Source organism: Thalassophryne amazonica, chromosome 13 (assembly GCF_902500255.1).
Source record: "Thalassophryne amazonica chromosome 13, fThaAma1.1, whole genome shotgun sequence".
Lineage (NCBI taxonomy): Eukaryota > Metazoa > Chordata > Actinopteri > Batrachoidiformes > Batrachoididae > Thalassophryne > Thalassophryne amazonica.
Genome location: NC_047115.1, coordinates 97,782,937 through 97,805,352, shown reverse-complemented (window position 1 = coordinate 97,805,352; position 22,416 = coordinate 97,782,937). Strand labels below are relative to the sequence as shown.

At 42.2% G+C, this 22,416-nt stretch overlaps 1 protein-coding gene across 1 annotated transcript in view; it reads left to right on the top strand.

Moving 5' to 3' along the window:
- The window catches only part of polr1c (RNA polymerase I and III subunit C), a 38,572-nt gene extending 19,744 nt beyond the window's left edge, over positions 1–18,828 (top strand). Inside the window, exons 7-9 of the mRNA XM_034185279.1 lie at positions 9,935–10,084; positions 12,513–12,629; positions 17,952–18,828. Of these exons, the coding sequence (XP_034041170.1) occupies positions 9,935–10,084; positions 12,513–12,629; positions 17,952–18,076 (392 nt within the window). The 3' untranslated portion in view covers positions 18,077–18,828. The remainder of the gene's footprint in view (positions 1–9,934; positions 10,085–12,512; positions 12,630–17,951) is intronic.
- The last annotated feature ends 3,588 nt before the right edge of the window (positions 18,829–22,416 follow it).

The window sequence follows — 22,416 nt, the reverse complement described above, 5'->3', positions numbered from 1 at the left end:
AGAAAAAACCATGTGTCTATACCGCTGCTTAAACTGGTTCATGCTTGGACATTGCTTGAGCTCCACCCTCAATCTGTTCCACATCCTCACTCCACAAACAGAAATACAAAAACCTTTTAATGTCGTACGTGCCCACTGATGTTTTAAGTTAAACTCCCCCCTCAGATTATAATCCCCTACTCTATTAAAGAACATGTTTTTAATATTTCCAGGAAGTAAATTGTTTATTGCTTTATACATGATTTGTGCTGATTGAAAATGAACCAGATCAGTAAATTTAAAAATTTTTGATTTTAAGAATAGTAAATTTGAGTGGTCTCTCTAAACAGTATTATGAATTATTCTTATAGCTCTTTTCTGCAGTATGAATAATGGTTGTGTTGTACATTTATAATTATTGCCACTCCTTCTGCACAATAGTGTAAATATGGTGAGATCAGTGATCAGTAGAGAATGTGGAGTGAGTTGTGGTCCAGAATGTATTTAACGTTGTTCATAACTGAAATGCTTCTTGACAGTTTGCTCTGTATATGTTTTATATGAGATTTCCAGTTTATTTTATCATCAGTTATCACCCCAAGAAACTTAGTTTAATATACTGTTTCAATATCCACCCCCATACTTGTAACTGTACTTGTATGTCTTTATTACAATTGCAAAATAACATATATTTTGTTTTACTTAAGTTTAATGATGATTTGCTTCTGTCAAACCACATTTTCAGCTTTCCCATTTCTGTAGTGATGTTCCTTAGTAGTTTCTGCAAATCTCCCCAGAACAAAAAATACTTGTCATCTGCAAATAATACTAATTTTAATATCTTGGACACATTAAAAATATCATTTATATAAAGTAAAAAGAGTTTCAGACCCAATACTGACCCCTGTGGGACACGACAAGCAATGTCCAAGCATGATGATGTATATTCCCCCAACTTCACAAATTGTTTTCTGTTACTCAAATAACTTCTCACCCAGTGCAACACTAATCCCCTGATCCCACACGTTCAAGTTTATTGATTAATATATCATGATTGATTGTGTCGAAAGCTTTTTAAGGTCTATGAATATTCCAACTGAATGTAATTTATGATCTATGGCATTTGTGATCTCCTCAGCTGATTCTATTAATGCCAGTGATGTTGAACTATTTGCTCTAAATCTATATTGACTGTCAATCAGTAATTTATATTTGTTTCTAAATTTATCTAATCTATTGTTGAATAATTTTTCTAATATTTTGGAAAATTGTGGAAGCAGAGAAACAGGCCTATAATTTGTGAAGTGGTGTCTATCCCCAGTCTTATACAGCGGTACAACTTTGGCTATTTTCTGTTGTGTGTGGGCCGCTGAAGAGGAGGTACTGCTGGCCCATCACCACCAGAGGGCGCCCTGCCTGGAGTGCGGGCTCCAGGCACCAGAGGGCGCCGCCGCCTGATGAGAGCAGCCAGGATGACAGCTGTCACCATTACTGGACACAGCTGACTTCACTCAGTACGGAGGTATATCAGCAGGACAGCGTCTCCACCTCAGTGCCGAGATATCACCTTGAGTTTAAGGTAATCACCTCTGCAACAGATACTGTATCTTTGTGACGATACATTATAAACTTTTCAGGACAGCGGAAGGCCAAGTGTTCGGATAAGTACTCACCTTTCCTGCTTCAGTGTGACAAGAGGTGGAGGCGGCTTTGCCCCTCTCATCTACTGGGTGCGGTCGCATCCCAACCTGTGTGTTTGTGTTCTTTCCCGCCAGCAGTACCGGATCCGACGAGCGGAGGCAGTGGCCACCTGGGAATTCGGGACTTGGCGGTTCCAGTACTTCTGGGTTTCGGTGGCAGAGGAGATCTGGGTGGTTCCGGTTCAACTAGGACGGACGTCTCCTACCTTCGGGCCTGCCCACAAGACACCAGCAGATTTCGGCTTACAAATTGCTAATTGTTGTATCAGTTGTGCTATTTTCACAACAGTAAAACTTGTTCTTACTTTTCTCCATTGTCCGTTCATTGCGCCCCCTGTTGTGGGTCCGTGTACCTACACTTTCACAACATTTTCATTTCATTGGGAAATTTTCCGGTTTGAAATGACAAATTACAAATATATGTTAATGGTTCTGAAATTCCTTCAATGACCTGTTTTACAACTATCATGTCAATTTAATTTAAATCAGTTGATGTTTTATATTTGCAATTGTTAACAAAATCTATGATTTCTTTTTCTTCCACTGCTGTGAGGAACATTGAACAGGGATTCCTCTCTATAAGATTATCATTCCAGTCCTCAGATAACAATGAATCAGGAATCTTTTTCTGCCAAGTTAGGTCCAACATTTACAAAAAAATGATTAAAGCTATTAACCACCTCATCCATATTCTCCTTTCTGATATTGTTATCAATGAAATATTGAGGATAGCTCTGCTGTTTTGTACCATTTTTAATAATGCTATTTAATATATCCCATATTCCTTTGATATTATTTTTGTTATTATATAATATCTTACTATAGTATTCCTTCCTACATACCCTTATAATACACTCAACAAAAATATAAACGCAACACTTTTGGTTTTGCTCCCATTTTGTATGAGATGAACTCAAAGATCTAAAACTTTTTCCACATACACAATATCACCATTTCCCTCAAATATTGTTCACAAACCAGTCTAAATCTGTGATAGTGAGCACTTCTCCTTTGCTGAGATAACCCATCCCACCTCACAGGTGTGCCATATCAAGATGCTGATTAGACACCATGATTAGTGCACAGGTGTGCCTTAGACTGCCCACAATAAAAGGCCACTCTGAAAGGTGCAGTTTTGTTTTATTGGGGGGATACCAGTCAGTATCTGGTGTGACCACCATTTGCCTCATGCAGTGCAACACATCTCCTTCGCATAGAGTTGATCAGGTTGTCAATTGTGGCCTGTGGAATGTTGGTCCACTCAACAAAAAAAAAATCACATTGTCATTATGGGGTATTGTGTGTGGAGTTTTGAGGAAAATGAATTTACTCCATTTAGAATTAGGCTGAACATAACAGTGTGGAAACAGTGAAGCGCTGTGAATACTTTCTGGATGCTCTGTTCACATTGACACATATCAAGTACATATCCAGAGAAAGATTAATAGGTTAGTTAGTGGATAAATGTAAAGTGAGTGTGGAAACATTAGACAGTGTTTGTGTGATTGTTGTGAAAGTGTCGTGACATGGACCCACAACAGGGGGCGTTAATGAACGGACAATGGATAAGCCAAAAAGTAACAATTTAATGTTGTGAATCGCACAACAACGTACAGACAATAACAATATGGTGGACTGTCAATCATACACCAGGTGACGTGCGGGCAGGCTCGACGATAGAAGACGCCTGGAGAGAGAAGAGCTGGATCCCCACACAGCTTCCAACACCAACGGAACTGAAGAACACCGGAGCCGCCAAGCCCTGCGCCCCAGGTGGCCGCTGTCTTCAGCAGTCAGACCCGGTACTGCTGGCAGAGAACAGAGACAGTCCAGATGAGTGTGAGTTCGCACACTCAGTAATCCACAGTCTGTATTAAGTAAAGGAGGGAAAACCTCCACCTCCAATCACACACACTCGTGCAGCTCCTGGTCAACCACTTATCTGGGTTGGGGTGTGAGGCGAAGCCGTCGCTGTCACACCAAACGCCAATCCCTCAGATAAGGACACACTCCAGGAAAACGGGTGCAACAGAAGTTCAGGTTATTACACACAAAGTGTCAGTCAGCAGAGAAATTACCTGAATGGTAGTTGATTTCTCGGCGAGGAGGTGGAGTTGCAGTCCGGTCTTTGTAGTGGTGGTGATGGGTGACAGCTTGTGTTGATTAATGACAGCTGTCACCTCCAGCAAAGCCGACGCCCTCTCGTGCTTGAAGCCCGCACTTCAAGCAGGGCGCCATCTTGTGGTGGTGGGCCAGCAGTACCTCCTCTTCAGCGGCCCACACAACAGTGATAGTTTGTAGTGAGTGTTTGAGAGTGTGAGGATAGGAGACATAGGGAGGGGAGAGGCTCTTCCACAAAACTGGAGAGAAGAGGAACAGACGCAAACCCAACACCACTGAAATGATCTTGTTTTTAAATTATATATATATATAAAATCATTTGAAGCCCACAAATCCCCTTCATTTTGACCTAACTTGTGTGAAGCGCCTTGAGGCAACTTTGTTTTGATTTGGTGCTCTATAAATTAAAATAATTTGAAATTGAAAATTCTGTACAACTGCAGTAATACTCGCCAAATCGTCATTGTGTAAACCACATATTCATACTCAAAAGCAGACGTCCCAGTGTTTTTGTCTGGTTTTCCATGTAATAAACACAGTATATACCGGATTTTATACACCAGATTTTCTCTCGCATCAGATAAAACGTACCGGACACAGCAGTCTGTACGTGCCCAGTAACAGAGGTACGAAATGAGGTTCAGCACTGACAGTCACCGATTCGAGGAAAGTAGGTACTGTATTTCCTTGATTAAAAGACCAGCTGTTTATATTTTTTCAGACTGTGCTCAGACCCGGGACCTAAGACCGGTGGTTATTAACAAGATGCTGCTTGCTGCCTGCACTGTAATATGGTGTTATTGTACACACATCCCTGGGTGTGACGAACCAAACCACTTTAGATCAGAGCCCTCTGCGAGGCCACAAACTCTCCCCTTACCCGGACGTGCACCTGATAAATAACGGAAACTGCACAGGCTGTGATTTGTCATTTTTACAGTATCACTCCTTCCTCTCCCGTCATATTTTAATAGTTTTTGCAGTGCGCACGCTGAATACATTTCGATCAAGGATCAAATACATTTGGCAGAAAAGTCCAAAAATATCACCAACTTTACAACACAGAGTCAGAAAACACGCTCAAATGACCTCCAACTCATGGAGGGAAACTGTACGTACTGTACCCTTGGTTTGGAGGTTGATGATTGTATGAAGAAGTGGAGCTCATTGTGGGACAAATTAATCCAGAAAAAACCACCGTTCCTGCGGTACTTTTCATAAAGATGCGACGGAGAACTTTAAAGGATCACACGCACGTTAGCGTCCTTGCGTGGTGGCAGAGTTGTAGAAGCATAAATCAGGCTTTGGGATTTTAAGGTACCACTCCATAGCCAACTGAGGAAAAAAGAGTGACTCGACCAAATGTAATCTTTTTGATGCACATAATATCCGGCGCTTATTTAAGGCCGGCGTTTATTTTCATTTTATTTAATGACCCGGTCATTAAATGAGGCAGGTCCCGATTCAAGGTCAGGCATTTAATCAAGGAAAAAAAACGTAAGCCTAACTGGTGCTGGGGATTCCCCATAGATCGTTCAGCGCCTCCTGACTGTAAGTAATCCGTTACATACATATAATGGGTTTTGTCCGTTTAATACGTGTAGCGAATTTTGTCCATTTTATACATATAGCGGATTTCGATTGTAACAGACAAAATTCACTGGTCCACCTGAATCCAGTATATGCAAGTTTTACTGTATTGTCATAACAGTCCCTAGTTGCACAAGCATTTCTCAGTTTATCTTTCTATTACATAGATGTAACTGTGATGCCACAATCATATTATCACACAAGTATAGTATTAATGTTATGAAAAACAAAAAATAGTAAAAAATTTCAAGATGCACATAGAACAATGTTTTTTTTTACAAGGAGATCATCCAGCACCTCATGGGATCAATCCTGGGCAAGAAGAGTCATGTGTGGGAAAGACTCACCATGACAACACTCCCACTCAAGATCATGGAGGGTAACGAAGGAGTTCTGGAGGATTTTAGCAGCCTTACGGTGAAGCCTTCAAGTCTGATGGAAGAGGATGGACACAAGGGACACACCTTTTTTTGCAACCCCATAGTCCTGTTTCATATTCTGATGAGCTTTTGCTAGAAAACAAAGATTTTTTTTTTATTATTATTATTCATTTATTTATTTATTTATTTTTTGTGTATTTGATCGAAAAAGATCACCCATGACTAGGTTTGGGTTGGGTCGGGAACTGGTTCTTTTAGGGTATCGTTAAGAAATGATTCGATCCACCGGCATCAATAGTCTTTTTGCTTAACGATTCCCTTATTAGTCCTTCAGAGTGACTGTTGTTTTTGGGGCTGTTTGGCAGGAAAATGATCATTTCTCTACATTGGTTACAGGCCCTGCAGCGGGTCTGTAATCAACCGTTTATGCAGTGCGGCTTTGCTTTGAGCCTTGAATCAGTGAAGCAGTGCTTCGATCTGCTTCGTTGGTTCTTTGTTTTGTTTTGCTTTATCTTAGTTTTTCCCCGCTAAAACCCTAAAGAGCATATGTCTGAGTAATATTTACCTTTTTTTGTTAAAGCGACCTGTTATGGTCTTCTGAAACAGTCGATAGATATATTTTATAACTTAAAAACGGGACCATCTATGGCACTTTCAGTGTTAAAGTTAGCATTAAGCTGTTCGCATCTCAGCACGTTTGTGTGCATTTGTTTTCTGTATAATAATTAATGGCTCAGCATTTGTTGTCGTAAAAGAGTCAAATGTATTACAAACTAATATTGTTTAAATGTATTTTTGTTTATATATTAATAATAGCAACAACAATAATAGTAATAATAACTAATAATGTTACAATAGAATTTTAGAGAAAGAGAGAAAAAGAACCCGATAAAACACAACAGAAAATATAAAACCAACTAACAATGAACATAACTAAATATAGAAATAAATGTTTCCTGTGAACACCTAGTGACTCTTACACCTCCACTTCATCCCTGTCTTATTTAAGTTTAATGACAATTTGTTTTGGTCAAACCATATTTTTAATTTATGTTATGTTATATGTTAATTCTGCCAAACTAGAAAACTGTGAGAGCAGTTATACAGAATACTACTGGAATGAATTTGAATAAGGAAAGTTGTTGTTTTTTTTTCTCAATAAACGGATGCTGCTCTCACTGCAGTTTATTGTCTGGAATAGTCCCAGATTGCATTTCAGAGCTTCTAGAATTCAAACGTTTTCATCCGGGTGGTGTTGGGGGTAATTTTGGGTTTCAGCTTTTTTTTGTTTTTCATCACTTTTATCCCTGAATGTGTCAATCGTGAGTCACTTTTGTGCGGATTAAAGTCACTAACTGGGACTCTTGTTGAGAGAAAGAAACGAGAGTCGTCCTCCGTTCTGTTCACACAGCTCCAAACGCTGCGCGGCTCTCTGCCCGGTCAACTTAGAATGATCGAGTCCAGTTGGAATTAATAACTTCAAAGCGAAACGCTGTTTAAATCAAATGACACCTCTTTACAAATGTTGTAATACAAACAAACTGCAATCGATCAAAATTTTTTTTTCTTACTCCCAAAATGAGACGTCCTGTGCTGACGTGCAGCAGCCGGCTGAGCTCAGCTCAGAGGTACGGAGAAACATTCATGCCAAAATGTCTGAAAGGAAATGCTTTTGACAAAACTAGATTTTATTTATTTTTATTTATGTCCAGAGCTTAAGGATCCAGTGACCAATTTCATATTTATTTACTTTTATGCCACGTTCACACCGGGCACGATGCGAGCGACAGCAGCAACAGGTTGCCATATAATCCCTATGGAAGGAGGTGTTGTGGTGCCAAGCCACGTGACGCGATGGACGTGAATAAAGTGACGCGAGTGAAGCGATTTTGAGCGATTGGTGTGTTTGTGGTGCAATATTGCATCATGTCGCGTTGCCCTCCTCCCCAAGTTGAAAAATCTGAACTTTTTCGTCTTGTCGCGCCACGATGACCAATCAGGGACTGAATATGTAGTGACGTCAAGATGTCTGGAGTTTGACTGAGTTGGATGTGAACATGTCCTGTCTCTGGTAACCAGCCTGTGAGCAGGACTTATGTGCCTTTTGTCCTTTATTTCACAATTATGACAGAGTTCAGAGTTTGGGGGAAGAGCGAGCAGCAGCAGGGGCAGTGGAGTTTTTTTTTTTTTTTTTTTTTTCATTGTCACGTGCGCGCGTGAGCGAATCGTCTGTGAAGATTATTTTATTTATTAACTACACAGATGTATAATAAAACAAATGGTGAGTGGTTTATAAACACAATTATGACAGAGTTTTTGGGGGAAGAGCGAGGAGCAGCACCACGGCAGGGGCAGCGGAGTTTTTTTTATTTATTTATTTATTTTTATTGTTTACATGTGCGCACATGAACAGGACAGGAGGTCCTCAAACTGGGTCCTGCAGAGGCGGAAGGACCGCTGAAAGCAGCCGTCATCCAGACGCAGCTCCTGCAGTAAATAATGAAACTCCCCGAATTGGGAACGCCTCATGAGGATGTTGTGAACCTGAGGACAGTGCTGCAGGTGACAACAATTAAGAGCACAGCAACTCAAGGTAATGTTCCGTCATGTTAACTTGACTGACAACTGGAGCCGGCGAGCAGAATTGAAAGTCCTCCTATTTGATGACGCACTGGGGCAAATTTTTGCAGCGAAAGCAGAGCGACACACCGGGCAAATTTGTGGCGTCTGGTCACGCCCGGTGTGAGCACGGCATAAGACAAATGTTTTTAGTACACAGAAAATTCACAGGAGGTATCAATAAGGGAATCGATGAGGAAGCTGATCGATGATGGCATCGATATCAATACCCATCCCTACTAACTTTGAAATTTTACACTATGCATTTGGATAATAAAGAAAAAGGGGGAATAAGCACAATGACTCAGCAATATAATCTAATCAATCAATACAATCTAATCAATTAATACAGTTAATATAATTAATTAACAATGAATACAATTAATCACCACTGATGTCTGACAAATACAAGACGAAAGCACTGTGCAAACTATTCAAAGGTTTTACATAAGATTAGGGGTGGTGGCCAAGTGGTTAGTGCACTTGGCTTCGGTGCAGAAGGCTCCCAGTTCGAATCCCACCCCTGCCACATTTCTCCATGTAATGTGGAGTTGCATCAGGATGGGCATCTGGCGTAAAACTTGTGCCAATTCATCATGCAGATCCACCTTGGATTTGCTGTGGCGACCCTGAGTGCAAACAAGGGAGCAGCCGAAGGGACTTACTTACTTACATAAGACTATAAACATGGGCTCATGGGTGAACTTTTTTTAAAGCTCACTTTTGTTACTTAGTGCATAAAAGCTCATCTAAATATGATACAGAAAATTGTTTTTGAGGAAACAAATTAACAACCCCTATCAAGGAGAGTGGTTCTAGAGCCGAGGCTGTGTGTGGGGGGGTGAGGCCTGCCAGATCAAACTAGTATCACTTCACCTCCCGCACAAGTTCCAGCTCCTTCCCCACTGCGAGGTGATGTTCCACACCCCCAGAGCTAGCCCCTGCCGCCCAGGTCTGGTCCGCTGAGGCCCTCAACTTTCACTGCCACCCATGGGACAGCGCACCTGACAACAGAGATAGGGTGAGAAGTTCGTCATCCATGGGGAGCTCGGAGTAGAGCTGCTGCTCCTTCATGTTGAAAGGAGCCAGCTGAGGTGGTTTGGGCATCTGGTAAGGATGCCTCCTGGGCACCTCACTAGCTAGGTGTTCCAGGCACGCCCATCTGGGAGGAGACCCCGGGGAAGACCCAGGACAAGGTGGAGAGATTATATCTCCACACCTAGTCCTGGGAACGCCTCAGGATCCCCCAGTCAGAGGTGATCAATGTGGCCTGGGAAAGGGAAGTCTGTGGTCCCCTGCTGGAGCTGTTGCCCCTGTGACCCAGTCCCAGATAAATGGTTGAAGATGATGATGAGGGGGGAAACAAATTAACAGGCTGTGTCCCTAATGGCCAACTGCGAGTGGAGGGAGCAATTTTAAAGGGGACAATTTGGTGTCTTTTTATATAAAGTCTATAACCGTTATGAAAGCATGTAACTTTCACAACACCAATACCTGACGTAGTAATACTTTCTACTTGAGACTGAAACATTGCTCTCTGCTCAGGTAAGGACCATGCCAAGTTCTCTCCTGTGGCCACGGCCAGTTACAGACTCCTGCCGGAGATCACCCTGCTGGAACCAGTGGAGGGGGAGAAGGCAGAGCGCCTAAAACGCTGCTTCTCAAAGGGAGTTATCCACCTGGACGACGTCAGTGGTAACAAATGAACTTGTATGGCATAGCTCATATATAAATATATACACACACAGGGTGGGCCAATAAAATGTTACCAGTTTTTGATCGTACACAAGTTTTTGAAATGAGAACTTATTCGAAACTTTTATTTACAGACTTGTAACAGAAGCATCAAATTAACATTGATACCAGACGTTTCCCACTTTGTCTCTTGTTTTCCACACAGTTCAATAATTGATGTCATGTTCAGTCCACGCTCCTCCTCTTTGGATTACAGCTGCAACACGCACATTGAAGTTTGTGATGACATTGCCACACATCTCAAGAGGGATTCTCCGAAATTCTTGACGGATGTTGAAAATGAAAAAGAAATCTTTATTTTGGAAATTGTACAAATTTAAAAAGTGGTAACATTTTATTGGCCCACTCTATTGAAGCTAAGAACAATGGTAACTCACACCTGAACTGAAGTAACCTCTGGTGACTCTTAACACCTTTGTTTGCATCATTGACCCAACAGAGGATAAATATTTGAGCCTCTCACACCTGTAACTTCGACCCGATGAAGCTTCTCTTTATGACTATTGAAATGTTTTCCAGGAGCCAAACATGTCCAGGTGACCTGACTCCACCTGCTTGAGTAGCATGACCAGGGTGACTGAGAATCCCCACAGTCATTTGTACAAACTGTAATTTCCATTCACTTCTATCCTCAGCAACTTTCTGAGTCTGGTTGCTGTAGATCTCCCATATTCCATTTGGATGCAGAGGTAAACCTGATACTGTGGGCACGGGCGGGGCAGGTCAAAAAATGTCAAAGCAGAGTAATAATTTCCAGATAGATTACAAGCTCTCTAAAGAACGTACAACATTCTCTTGCTTCTTTTCTCGCTCTCACACACATGCACAGCAGAGTGCACAGTCCGACACTCCTTCGTGTGCTGCGTTCACACTATCGTCTGTGTGCTTGCACCTGCCAGTCCGTCTAGTCCAGAAGAGTACTGGGAATAACTTTCCACAGGTTGATGACAGGGAAACCAAATTTGCAGCAAAAATGCACCTCTTGAGGATTTTTTCAGGTTTGATGTTGAGTGACCTTGATCTCATGTTCAAGGTCACAGAGCAAAAAGACTGTAAAATGCAGTACTCACAATACCTTTGCACAGGTTTTGTCATGATCTGTGTTCACATGGGGTGAGTGAAAGTCTTGGTCCTGTTTTTTGTTTCTGATTAGTTTTGTTTCCCCCGGCCCGGTGCGTTTGTTGTACGTCTCCCGTGTTTCTCCCTGCAGCACTGGTTTGAATTGTTTGTTTGTTTGTTTCTCTTCCTCATCACTGATGTGGAGAGCAACCTCATGTCCTGTCCGTGTTCATTTTCCTTTTGCACACGGGGCAGTGTGATGGTTTATCTTCAGTTTATTTTTGGTTTCGATGCACTTTGTTGCTTTTACGTTGTTCTTTCATGTTTGTGCTTTTGTGCTCCACGTCTTTGGTGTCCTTCTTCACGTCCCCTTGGTTAGTCTATGTGAGTTTCTCCCGATCCTGGTTTGTTGTTCTTCGTTCTCCTCCTCCCACTGCAAACAGCAGTCAGCAGGTGTCCTGCATTTTACGTTCGGTTTGTCCACATTCTCTGCCATTTACTTCTCCTCCTCGTTTCCACGTACATTTTTACGTTTGCTGGCTCAGTTATCCTGGTTTGATCATTAGATGAGTTGTCTACCATGATCCTGATCTGTGTTGTTCCTTGTTGCCTGGTCCCCTTGGAAGCTGCCAGTAATTCTCTGTAAGTTGATGTCTATTGACTGTGTTAAGATTTCTGGACTGCTGCTATTGACCTTTGTCAAATATCTTGTGACGTTTTAGTTTTTACCCTCTGTTTATGTTGCTGGAGCTGATATTTCTGCATTTCATCACTAATTTGGCTAAGAATATCATTGGTCCTGTCTGCTTAATCCCTCTGAAGGGCTACTGTTGGGTGTGTTCTTGTTGTTGCGAGCTGAACTTGGACTTATTGAACTCTTTGTATAAACACAGATTGATCCTGAAGCTCAGCCTTTTGTTTTTCTCTCCTGTGTTGCTTTTGACCCGAGTTTGTCCGAGTTATGAAATAAACTGTGAAACATTTAACGCCACCTGTCCTCTTCAAACTTAACAGTTCCCAGATGGTAACGGGTTCAGTTTAGGGACACAAACTTTGCACCTCTGCAATCTTTGTTGAGTTCAGTGATAAGTGACCTTGATCTGATTTTCAACGTCACACAGCAAAAAAAAAACCTTTGAATTGAGACATTTTATTGGCTTTTAACGCAGTGACTCCAGCACAGTGTGTGGAACGTATTTAAATTCCAGCCGGTTGTGACGCCATCATGTTTTCCATGTTGTGGTTTGGACTTTAAACTTTCATCAGTGTGTGGTTACTCTTAAAACTGTGCTAGATTTTTTCTCTGCAGGGAAGAAGATTGCTAAAGTTGTGAACAGTCGCCTGGACACGTGCAGTCGTGAAGTCCTCCGTCATGATGACCTGAAGAACATGGTGAAGCTCGGCAGAGTGCGGGACCACTTCATCTGTACGTTCCACCTCATTTTAATATTCGTGCTGATGTTAACTCGATGGAATGTCCACTGACCTGTAGTTACAGTGGGGTAAAAAAGTATTCAGTCAGCCACTGATTGTGCAAGTTCTCCTACTTAGAAAGATGAGAGAGGTCTGTAATTTTCATCATAGGTACACTTCAACTATGAGAGACAAAATGAGACAAAAAATCCAGGAAATCACATTGTTGGATTTTTAAAGAATTTATTTGTAAATTATGGTGGAAAATAAGTATTTGGTCACCCACAAATAAGCAGGATTTCTGTCTCTCAAAGACCTGTAACTTCTTCTTTAAGAAGCTCTTCTGTCCTCCACCTGTTACCTGTATTAATGGCACCTATTGGAACTTATTATCTGTATATATCTGTTATCTGTATAAAAGACACCTGTCCACAGCTTCAAACAGACTCCAAACTCAGCCATGACCAAGACCAAAGAGCTGTCAAAGGACACCAGGAAGAAAATTGTATATGTGCACCAGGCTGGGAAGAGTGAATCTACAATAGTCAAGCAGGTTGGTGTGAATAAATCAACTGTGGGAGCAACTGTAAGAAAATGGAAGACATACAAGACCATTGATAATCTCCCTCGATCTGGGGCTCCACGCAAGATGTCATCCCGTGGGGTCAAAATGATCCTGAGAACAGTGAACAAAAATCACAGAAGTACACGAAGGGACCTGATGAATGACCTGCAGAGAGCTGGGACCAAAGTAACAAAGGCTACACACTACGCAGAGAGGGACTCAAATCCTGCAGTGCCAGGCGTGTCCCCCTGCTTAAGCCAGTACATGTCCAGGCCCGTCTGAAGTTTGCCAGAGAGCATATGGATGATCCAGAAGAGGATTGGGAGAATATTATGCGGTCAGATGAAACTAAAATAGAACATTTTAGTAAAAACTCAATTAGTCATGTTTGGAGGAAGAAGAATGCTGAGTTGCATTCCAAGAACACCATATCTACTGTGAAGCATGGGGGTGGAAACATCATGCTTTGGGGTTGTTTTTCTGCAAAGGGGACAGGACGACTGATCCGTGTTAAGGGAAGAATGAACGTGGCCGTGTATTGTGAGATTTTAAGCCAAAACCTCCTTCCTTCAGTGAGAGCATTGAAGATGCAACATGGCTGGGTCTTCCAGCATGACAATGATCCCAAACACACTGCTCGGGCAACGAAGGAGTGGCTCCGTAAAAAGCATTTAAAGGTCCTGGAGTGGCCAAGCCAGTCTCCAGACCTCAACCCCATAGACAATTTGTTGAGGGAGTTGAAAGTCCGTGTTGCCCAGCGACAGCCCCAAAACATCACTGCTCTAGAGATCTGCATGGAGGAATGGACCAAAATACCAGCTACAGTGTGTGCAAGCCTGGTGAAGACTTACAGGAAACGTTTGACCTCTGTCATTGCAACAAAGATTATGTTACAAAGTACTGAGTTGAACTTTTGTTATTGACCAAATACTTATTTTCCACCATAATTTACAAATAAATTCTTGAAATATCCTACAGTGTGATTTCCTGGATTTTCTTTTCTCATTTTGTCTCTCATAGTTGAAGTGTACCTATGATGAAAATTACAGACCTCTCTCATCTTTCTAAGTAGGAGAACTTGCACCATCAGAGGCTGACTAAATACTTTTTTACCCCACTGTATTGCATTGACTCACTCAGTCACCTGGTTAGCTTCTCCAAGAATTTTTTTTCAGGCCCAGTGGTACTCAACAAGACCCCCCTAAATCATTATTATATTATAATTATTTATATAATACTCTCACAGTCGTACATTTTTGGTTTAAAAAAAATACTATTCACAGAACAATCCACAAATATTTTCCATTTGAACTTTCTGAGGTCCAGGGGAAGATTCTTGATTTTTGTCATACTTTCACTAATGTCCCATTTAATGTGCTTTTTTTTTTTTACTGTGGTGCCCATGTGTTGCATTTCAAAATGTTCAGTAGAATCCCAGTTTTCAGAATAGATATCATCACAGATATCTGTGAAGTTATTTTGCCTTGTCAAAACTCTAATTCACGATATCTGTAATTATATGTTGACTAAACAGAATGAAAGTTTTTTTTTTTTTTTTTTTTTGTGACCAAATTTTTATTTATGTCGAACACAACAAATTAACAACACCACACCGAACACAACGCACACAACAAACATACCAAATGTACCCAGGCCAACATTGTTAAAAATACCATCACAACTTCAGATTCACACCACAGAGGCATTCAGATCAGCCACTGCGCAATTCCACAGAATAATGGTTTCATCTTGAGCATTGTGTGCACGTGCAGTGGACAACTCTAGATATGCTACATCAGTGAAAGATGTAGTATCTGGTCATATCACATATCTCAAATTTAAATTTATTTCAAGATACCAATAACTTGGGTATAGGTATCTACAGTTACATTATAACTGTATATAATTCCAGTTTGAGATATCTACAACATCATTCTTATCTGAAACCTATTTTAAAACTTCAAAAAGAAAAAATAATGGAATTAAAGATTGAATTGAATTTTCACTTATCAGAATTGAACTGTGGGTATGTGAAACTAGAATTAGAGATGTTTCTGTGTAGGCTGTCAGTTGTCCAGGTGGTTTCCATAGTAGAGAAGCTTGAATCTTCGACTGGACTGGGTTCCTTGACGTGAGGACGTTTCACTTCAAATCACAGAAGCTTCCTCAGCTAAAATTCTTGCTCTGGTAGTCTGACTTCTGTCTTGACTCTTGTAGAGAAGAATAAACCAAAAGCTGGAGTTTTAAACCTAACCAGACCCCTCCTACCGAGAGGCCGACTGCTATAGGCTAGTGACTAAACAATAGCTCTAATTAGCACCTATTGTGTTCTAGTTAGCACTCTCCTAATGATGGGATGGAAGCTTCCCCTGATGGCTCCCTTGACGGCAGCTGGAAGCAGATGAAACTATGGTGTCATTTGATGTGACTTTGTTGTTCACCTGCATCCCCACCACTGAGGCCGTCTCAGCTGTGAGGCAGAGACTGCTGGAGGATGTGTCTCTACCTGAAAGGACCAAACTCACACCAGACCACATCTGCCAACTCTTGGAGATCTGTCTTAACACCACGTATTTCCTGTTTAGGGGGAATTACTACAGGCAGCTCCATGGTTGTGCGATGGGGTCTCCGGTATCCCCCATTGTGGCCAATCTGTACATGGAGCGAGTGGAGAAGACAGCCTTGACGTCGTTCACGGGCATCTCTCCCAGTCACTAGTTCAGATATGTCGATGACACATGGGTTAAAATCAAGCAACAGGAGGTCGAGGACTTTACAGTACACATCAATTCGGTGGATTCCAATATCAAGTTTACACATGAGGATGCCAGAAACAACCATTTAGCCTTCTTGGACTGTGATGTTACGATTGGAGAGAACAGGCAGGTCCAGACAGGGGTTTACAGAAAACCCACACACACTGACCAATATCTGCTCTTTGGCTCAAACCACCCCCTTGAACACAAGCTCGGGGTGATCAGGACTCTTCAACACAGAGCCCTACAGGTGCCCACAACTGCAGAGGGAAGGGCTAAAGAACAACAACTTGTCCGGAAAGCCCTCACAGTATGTGGGTACCCACGATGGTCCCTGGACAAAGTGCAGAAGTCCCAGAGAACAAAGAGACCAGATAGACAGGAGACGGAGACAAGAAGAAGAGTGTCTCTCCCTTATTTAGCAGGAGTAGGGGAAAAACTACAGAGGATCTTCAGACAGCACAAAATCCCAGTTTACTTTAAACCGGTTAACACCTTGAGACAGAAATTAGTTCACCCTAAGGACAGGATCCCTAGTTACAAACAGAGCAATGTAGTGTATTATATCAGATGTCAGGAAAACTGTAATGAACACTACATAAGTGAGACTAAGCAACCTTTAAACAAGAGGCTATACCAGCACTGCAGAGAGGGCGCCAGTGGACCTCAGTCTGCAGTTCATCTCCACCTGAAAGACACTAACCACACGTTTGAGGACAAGGAAGTTAAAATCTTAGCCAGAGAGAAGAAATGATTTGAGAGAGGTGTCAAGGAAGCATTCTTTGTAAAACAGTTGAAACCCAACCTTAACCGGGGGGGGGCAGGTCTCAGACACGCTTTGTCCCCTGTTTACAATGGGGTACTCAGGTCAAAGCAGTTTCAGTCTTTTGTTCATAGTAATGAGTCATTCACGTCATCAGGAGAGTTGTCAAGGGAGCCATCAGGAGAAGCTTCCATCCCATCATTAGGAGAGTGCTAACTAGAGCACAATAGGTGCTAATCAATCAATCAATTTTTTTATATAGCGCCAAATCACAACAAACAGTTGCCCCAAGGCGCTTTATATTGTAAGGCAAGGCCATACAATAATTATGTAAAACCCCAACGGTCAAAACGACCCCCTGTGAGCAAGCACTTGGCTACAGTGGGAAGGAAAAACTCCCTTTTAACAGGAAGAAACCTCCAGCAGAACCAGGCTCAGGGAGGGGCAGTCTTCTGCTGGGACTGGTTGGGGCTGAGGGACAGAACCAGGAAAAAGACATGCTGTGGAGGGGAGCAGAGATCGATCACTAATGATTAAATGCAGAGTGGTGCATACAGAGCAAAAAGAGAAAGAAAGTGCATCATGGGAACCCCCCAGCAGTTTACGTCTATAGCAGCATAACTAAGGGATGGTTAATTAGAGCTATTGTTTAGTCACTAGCCTATAGCAGTCTGCCTCTCAGTAGGAGGGGTCTGGTTAGGTTAAAAACTCCAGCTTTTCTTGGCTTCTGGTTTATTCTTCTCTACAAGAGTCAAGAAAGAAGTCAGACTGCCAGAGCAAGAATTTTAGCTGAGGAAGCTTCTGTGATTTGAAGCGAAACGTCCTCCCGTGAAGCAACCCAGTCCAGTCGAAGATTCAAGCTTCTCTACTATAGAATTAGAGATATTTACAGTCCTTATTGCAGATATCTGCTGAATTGTAGATAACTTTAAAACAGCTTGTACACATGAATGACAACAGCAGCTTGAATCTTAAAACTGAAGTACAGATATTTAAATTTAGAGTATTGACTAGTTTAGACTAATGATGAAGTGTTGAGTTCTGGCTCTTCTGTACCCTGATAATGAAGGCCGTGTTCATCCAGTAGTTCTTAAAAGAGCTAAAATGACAATCTCGTTTTCAGTTTCAGCACTTGTCCGTGAAACAGGTTTGAAGAACCTGAGATGATGTGACCACGGGGACACTTGAACACATCCACAGCTCTGTGTTGTCTTCTGGTCTTTAAGCTGTCCTCCTCTTTTTTTCTTCCAGTCACTGTGGAGTCCACTGGCGTCCTGCCCCCAGACGTCCTGGTCGCAGAAGCCATCAAAGTCCTCATGGCAAAGTGCCACAGGTTCCTGAATGAACTGGACTCAGCTGACCTGGATGAGTCCTGATGGTTTTGCTCAGTCCACCATGATGAGCGGATACTGAAACATGGCCAAGTCCTGCTCCACGTTTGTCTTTGGACTGCGCCATTGAACTTTAAACCACTGACGACAAAACCCCTTTTGGACTCTGAAGAATTTCCAGAACTTGCTAAACTCCGTTTTTTTTTTTTTTTTTTTAGTAAATATGTTGCAAGTGTTGTATCCGCACCGACACGAATGCGGCCTGCTGATGGTCTGCAGTCACTGTGGAAGTGTTGATGTTTTCTTTCACAGCCCTTCATGAGCTCTGTTTCTCTTGAAGATGTGTTTGCATCAGTTTAACACGTTCACACACAAACAATAAATGCTGTCAGCAGATACACGATACAGGTCACCAGTATGAACCGCATCACGCCAAAAACAACTTTGTTTAGCATCTGCAAGTCACAGACCAGTCTGTTAAACATTGCCACCTGCTGGATGCGTCTGGGCATGTAGAGAATACTCTTCATGTGTGGGAAATTAGGAGCAGGTGTGGTTGAATTACTTGCAGTGAAGCTGTTTATAGTTTAATTTCCAAAGCTCAAGACACCATCCTGAAGCTGGCCACTCACCCCGTGATTATATTGCAGCGTGTGTGGAGCAGTTAGATGACAAACCTGCATCTGGGTGAGACCAGAAAGAACTTCAAGCATGTTCAAAACCCCTGCAAATGTGCTGCACTTCCCGCATGACACCATAACGCCATTGTGTGGTCTTACAAAGTGGAAGATATCACATCAATTCATCAATTTTTTTCAGGAATATGGAAAAAAAAAATGCGAAAACCTTCATTACTTTTGATGCTACAGGTTATTTATTGATGAAAGGTTACAAAGAAAATCTGTCTGGAAAAATCAGCAATCATATGTTTAAATAATTAAAACCTTTTTTTTCTCAAAGTATTTTGCATATTGAGCACAGTGTTACTACAAAACAGAAATGATCACCACAGCGTCATCCTGCCTCAGGTCGGTCAGCTTTCCGCTCAGGAATTATTCTGCTTCGTCGCTCTACAACGGGAAAAAAAGTTTAACTCCAGATTTCATATATCTTTTAGAACAATCACATTTTAACTTATTCTGATGGCCTGGACTGATTATTAGGATTACTAAAGTAAAATGGACTGCATTTATATAGCGTGTTTCCATCTGCATCAGATGCTCAAAGTGCTTTACAATTATGCCTCACATTCACCCCGATGTCAGGGTGCTGCCCTACAAGACGCTCACGACACACCGGGAGCAATAGGGGATTAAAAGCCTTGCCCAAGGGCCCTGAGTGATTTTCCAGTCAGGCGGGGATTTGAACCCATGATCTTCTGGACTCAAGCCCAACACCTTAGCCACTAGACCAAAAACAAGCACATTACTGTTTAACATTCACGTTTTAAGTAAAAAAAAAAAAAAAAAACCTATTTTGTCATAAACCAATATAGAATAAACTTGTTATAGCCTGTCAAAGCGGGCACACAAAGTGCAAATTTGGTGACTTAACTAGCAAAATTTAAACATTTTTAATACAATGCCATATTTTTTTAATGCTTTCAAAATCTATGGGGGTAGTGTTAATAAAATGCAGTGTAACTTCTTATACTAGTAATTGCCCCTTTCTGGCTGTCTTCAGTTCAAGACTAAATTCTGCAAAAAATGATGTATCTCACATCTTTAAAACTGTCACCACAGGAACAAGGAAAGGTGAAATTCATACCGAAAAGTGCAGAATTTCCTATCAATTTTGTCACTGGACTTATGCAGCAACTTCTTGTAAGCGCCCATAATATCTGCTGAAATAAATTTTAAAAAGTTTTTTTCACACAAACCAAGCATAAAGACAATCTAAGGTTCAAAGAACAGAATTACTTGATTCAGTTTCAACACAGAACTTGGAATATGTGACACTTTGACACTTATTTTGTGGACATATTTTACTTAAAAACTCAATGAGAGACTCATATTTGGACAGTTTTGATACTTTTATCTGAACGAACACAGTTTTTTTTGCATAAAAAACACCCAAGGTTGTGTTCAAAAGTTAATTTTCATTTCCACCAGATTTTTTTTTTACACAAATGTCTACTAAATATGACTCAAACTTGTCATAAATAGAGATGATGACATCGTCCCTGTTTCTGAAACTCCAAATAAGAACAGACAAAGGAATAAAAAATAAATAAAGAAAGAAGCTGTGTTCTTCATCCAAAGAAGGCACAGTGTCCACAGAGTGTTGGAGGCCACAGAGAGGATCAAGTCAATGCATTGGTGTGACATACTTGTGTCCATGGTTGTGTGATGAATTTGTTCACATGCGGTTGATGGAGTTAAGTCAGGTGGCTCACGTGATGCAGGTTTCCCTCTGAACAAAAAAAAAAAAGCTCAGTAAATGTGTTTATTGTTAACCACATAAACACCTGTTAATTACATCTATCACACAGGGTGTTATTTTATATCTCAGACTCAGTTGGCAGTTGCACACGGTGCAGACTCATAAACTCATCAAACACGGCAAATAAGTCTATATTTTGCACACACTTTTCCAGGAACCATCACCTTATCGTGGTGGAGAGGTTTGCATGTTCCTATGAACCTGAGAGGTGTGTTGTTTGGAGCCTTCGTGCTCCTGGGTGACAAACTGTCCCATGACAAACTGGTCTCAGGCAAGGGGCCAGACTAAGAATGGTTCACAGTGACACCACGGAAAAATGAGGAAATGGAAATGTGTCCCAGCCCGGGCCCCCTGGCTGGAGCCAGGCCTGGACGACAGTGAGCACCTGCACCTGATGGCCAGGCTTGCCATGGAGCCCAAAAAGGCAATGTGGACTTTCCATCTCAACCCTGTGGGCTCACCACCCACAGGGAGAACTGCTAGAGTCAGGTGCGCTGTCCTATGGGTATCAGTGAAAGTAAAGGGCCTTGACGGACCAGACCCGGGCAGCAGGGGCCAGCTCTGGGACATTGGTGGTCAACGAAGCTGTCCAACTGAAGACAGAGTCCTCCAGGGTGTGTTATCTCTGAGGACTCCAGAGGCAGTTGCAAGGTACTGACAGACCCGAAGGGCAGCAGCCTCTGCTGTGGGGGAGGCAAAGCAGCAGGCATGGGAAGAGTTTGGAGCAACCATGGAGAAGGACTTCTGGTCTGCACCAAGGTGCTTCTGGAGGATCAGGAGGGGAAAACAAGGAACCATCCAAACTGTCTACAGTAAGGATGGGACTCTGTTGACCTCAACTGAGGATGTAATCCGCTCCTGGAAGGAACACTTTGAGGAACTCCTGAATCAGACTGGAGCACCTTCTATAGTAGGAGCAGAGCTGGTGGAAGTCACTGAGGTAGTCAAACAACTCTGCAATGGCAAAGCCCAGGGGATTGATGAGATCCGTCTACAAATGCTGAAGGCTCTGGGTGTGGAGGGACTGTCTTGGATGAGACGTCTCTTCAACATTGTGTTGAGGTCTTGGACAGTGCCTAAGGAGTGGCAAACCGGGGCGGTGGTCCCCATATTTGAAACGGGACCAGAGAGTGTGTGCCAATTACAGGGGCATCACACTACTCAGCCTCCCTGGTAAAGTCTACTCCAGGGTGCTGGAAAGAGGGTTCGGCCAATAGTCGAACCTCTGATTGAAGAGGAATAATGCAGGTTCCGTCCTGGTTGTGGAACAATTAACCAGCTCTTCACTCTCACAAGGATCCTGGAGGGTGCCTGGGGGTACGCCCATGCATTCTACATGTGTTTTGTGGACTTGGAGAAGGCGTATGACTGGGTACCCCGGGAGATACTGTGGGAGGTGCTGCAGGAGTATGGAGTGAGGAGATCTCTTCTCAGGACCATCCAATCTCTGTACTCACAAAGCGAGAGCTGTGTTCAGGTGCTCTGCAGTAAGTCAGACTCGTTTCTGGTGGGGTTTGGCCTCCACCAGGGCTGTGCCTTGTCACTAATCCTGTTTGTGATATTTATGGACAGGATATCGAGGTGTAGTTGGGGGGGGCGTCATAAAATGGTTTCATGTGCATTTTTACTTTTCTGTGAAATTATTGCTGTACTGTAGTGTTTTTCTACTTTTGGCAGCCGTGTTGGCCAACATCTTGAATTAGAGTATGATTGATCTAATTGAATTTGTATTTGTTTAAAAATGGCTATATACGAATTTTCATGCTTTTGTCACAAAATGCACAATATTACTGAGATCTGACTCTTATTTGAATTTTACGGCATATGTCAGGCTCCACTGGCGCTCCACGGGATCAATGTACCGTGTCGGCTTGTAAGCTGACAATAAACAGAAAGAGGAAGGAGGTGGCGGTGACGGTGGTTTTTCCTGCCAGCAGGTGGCG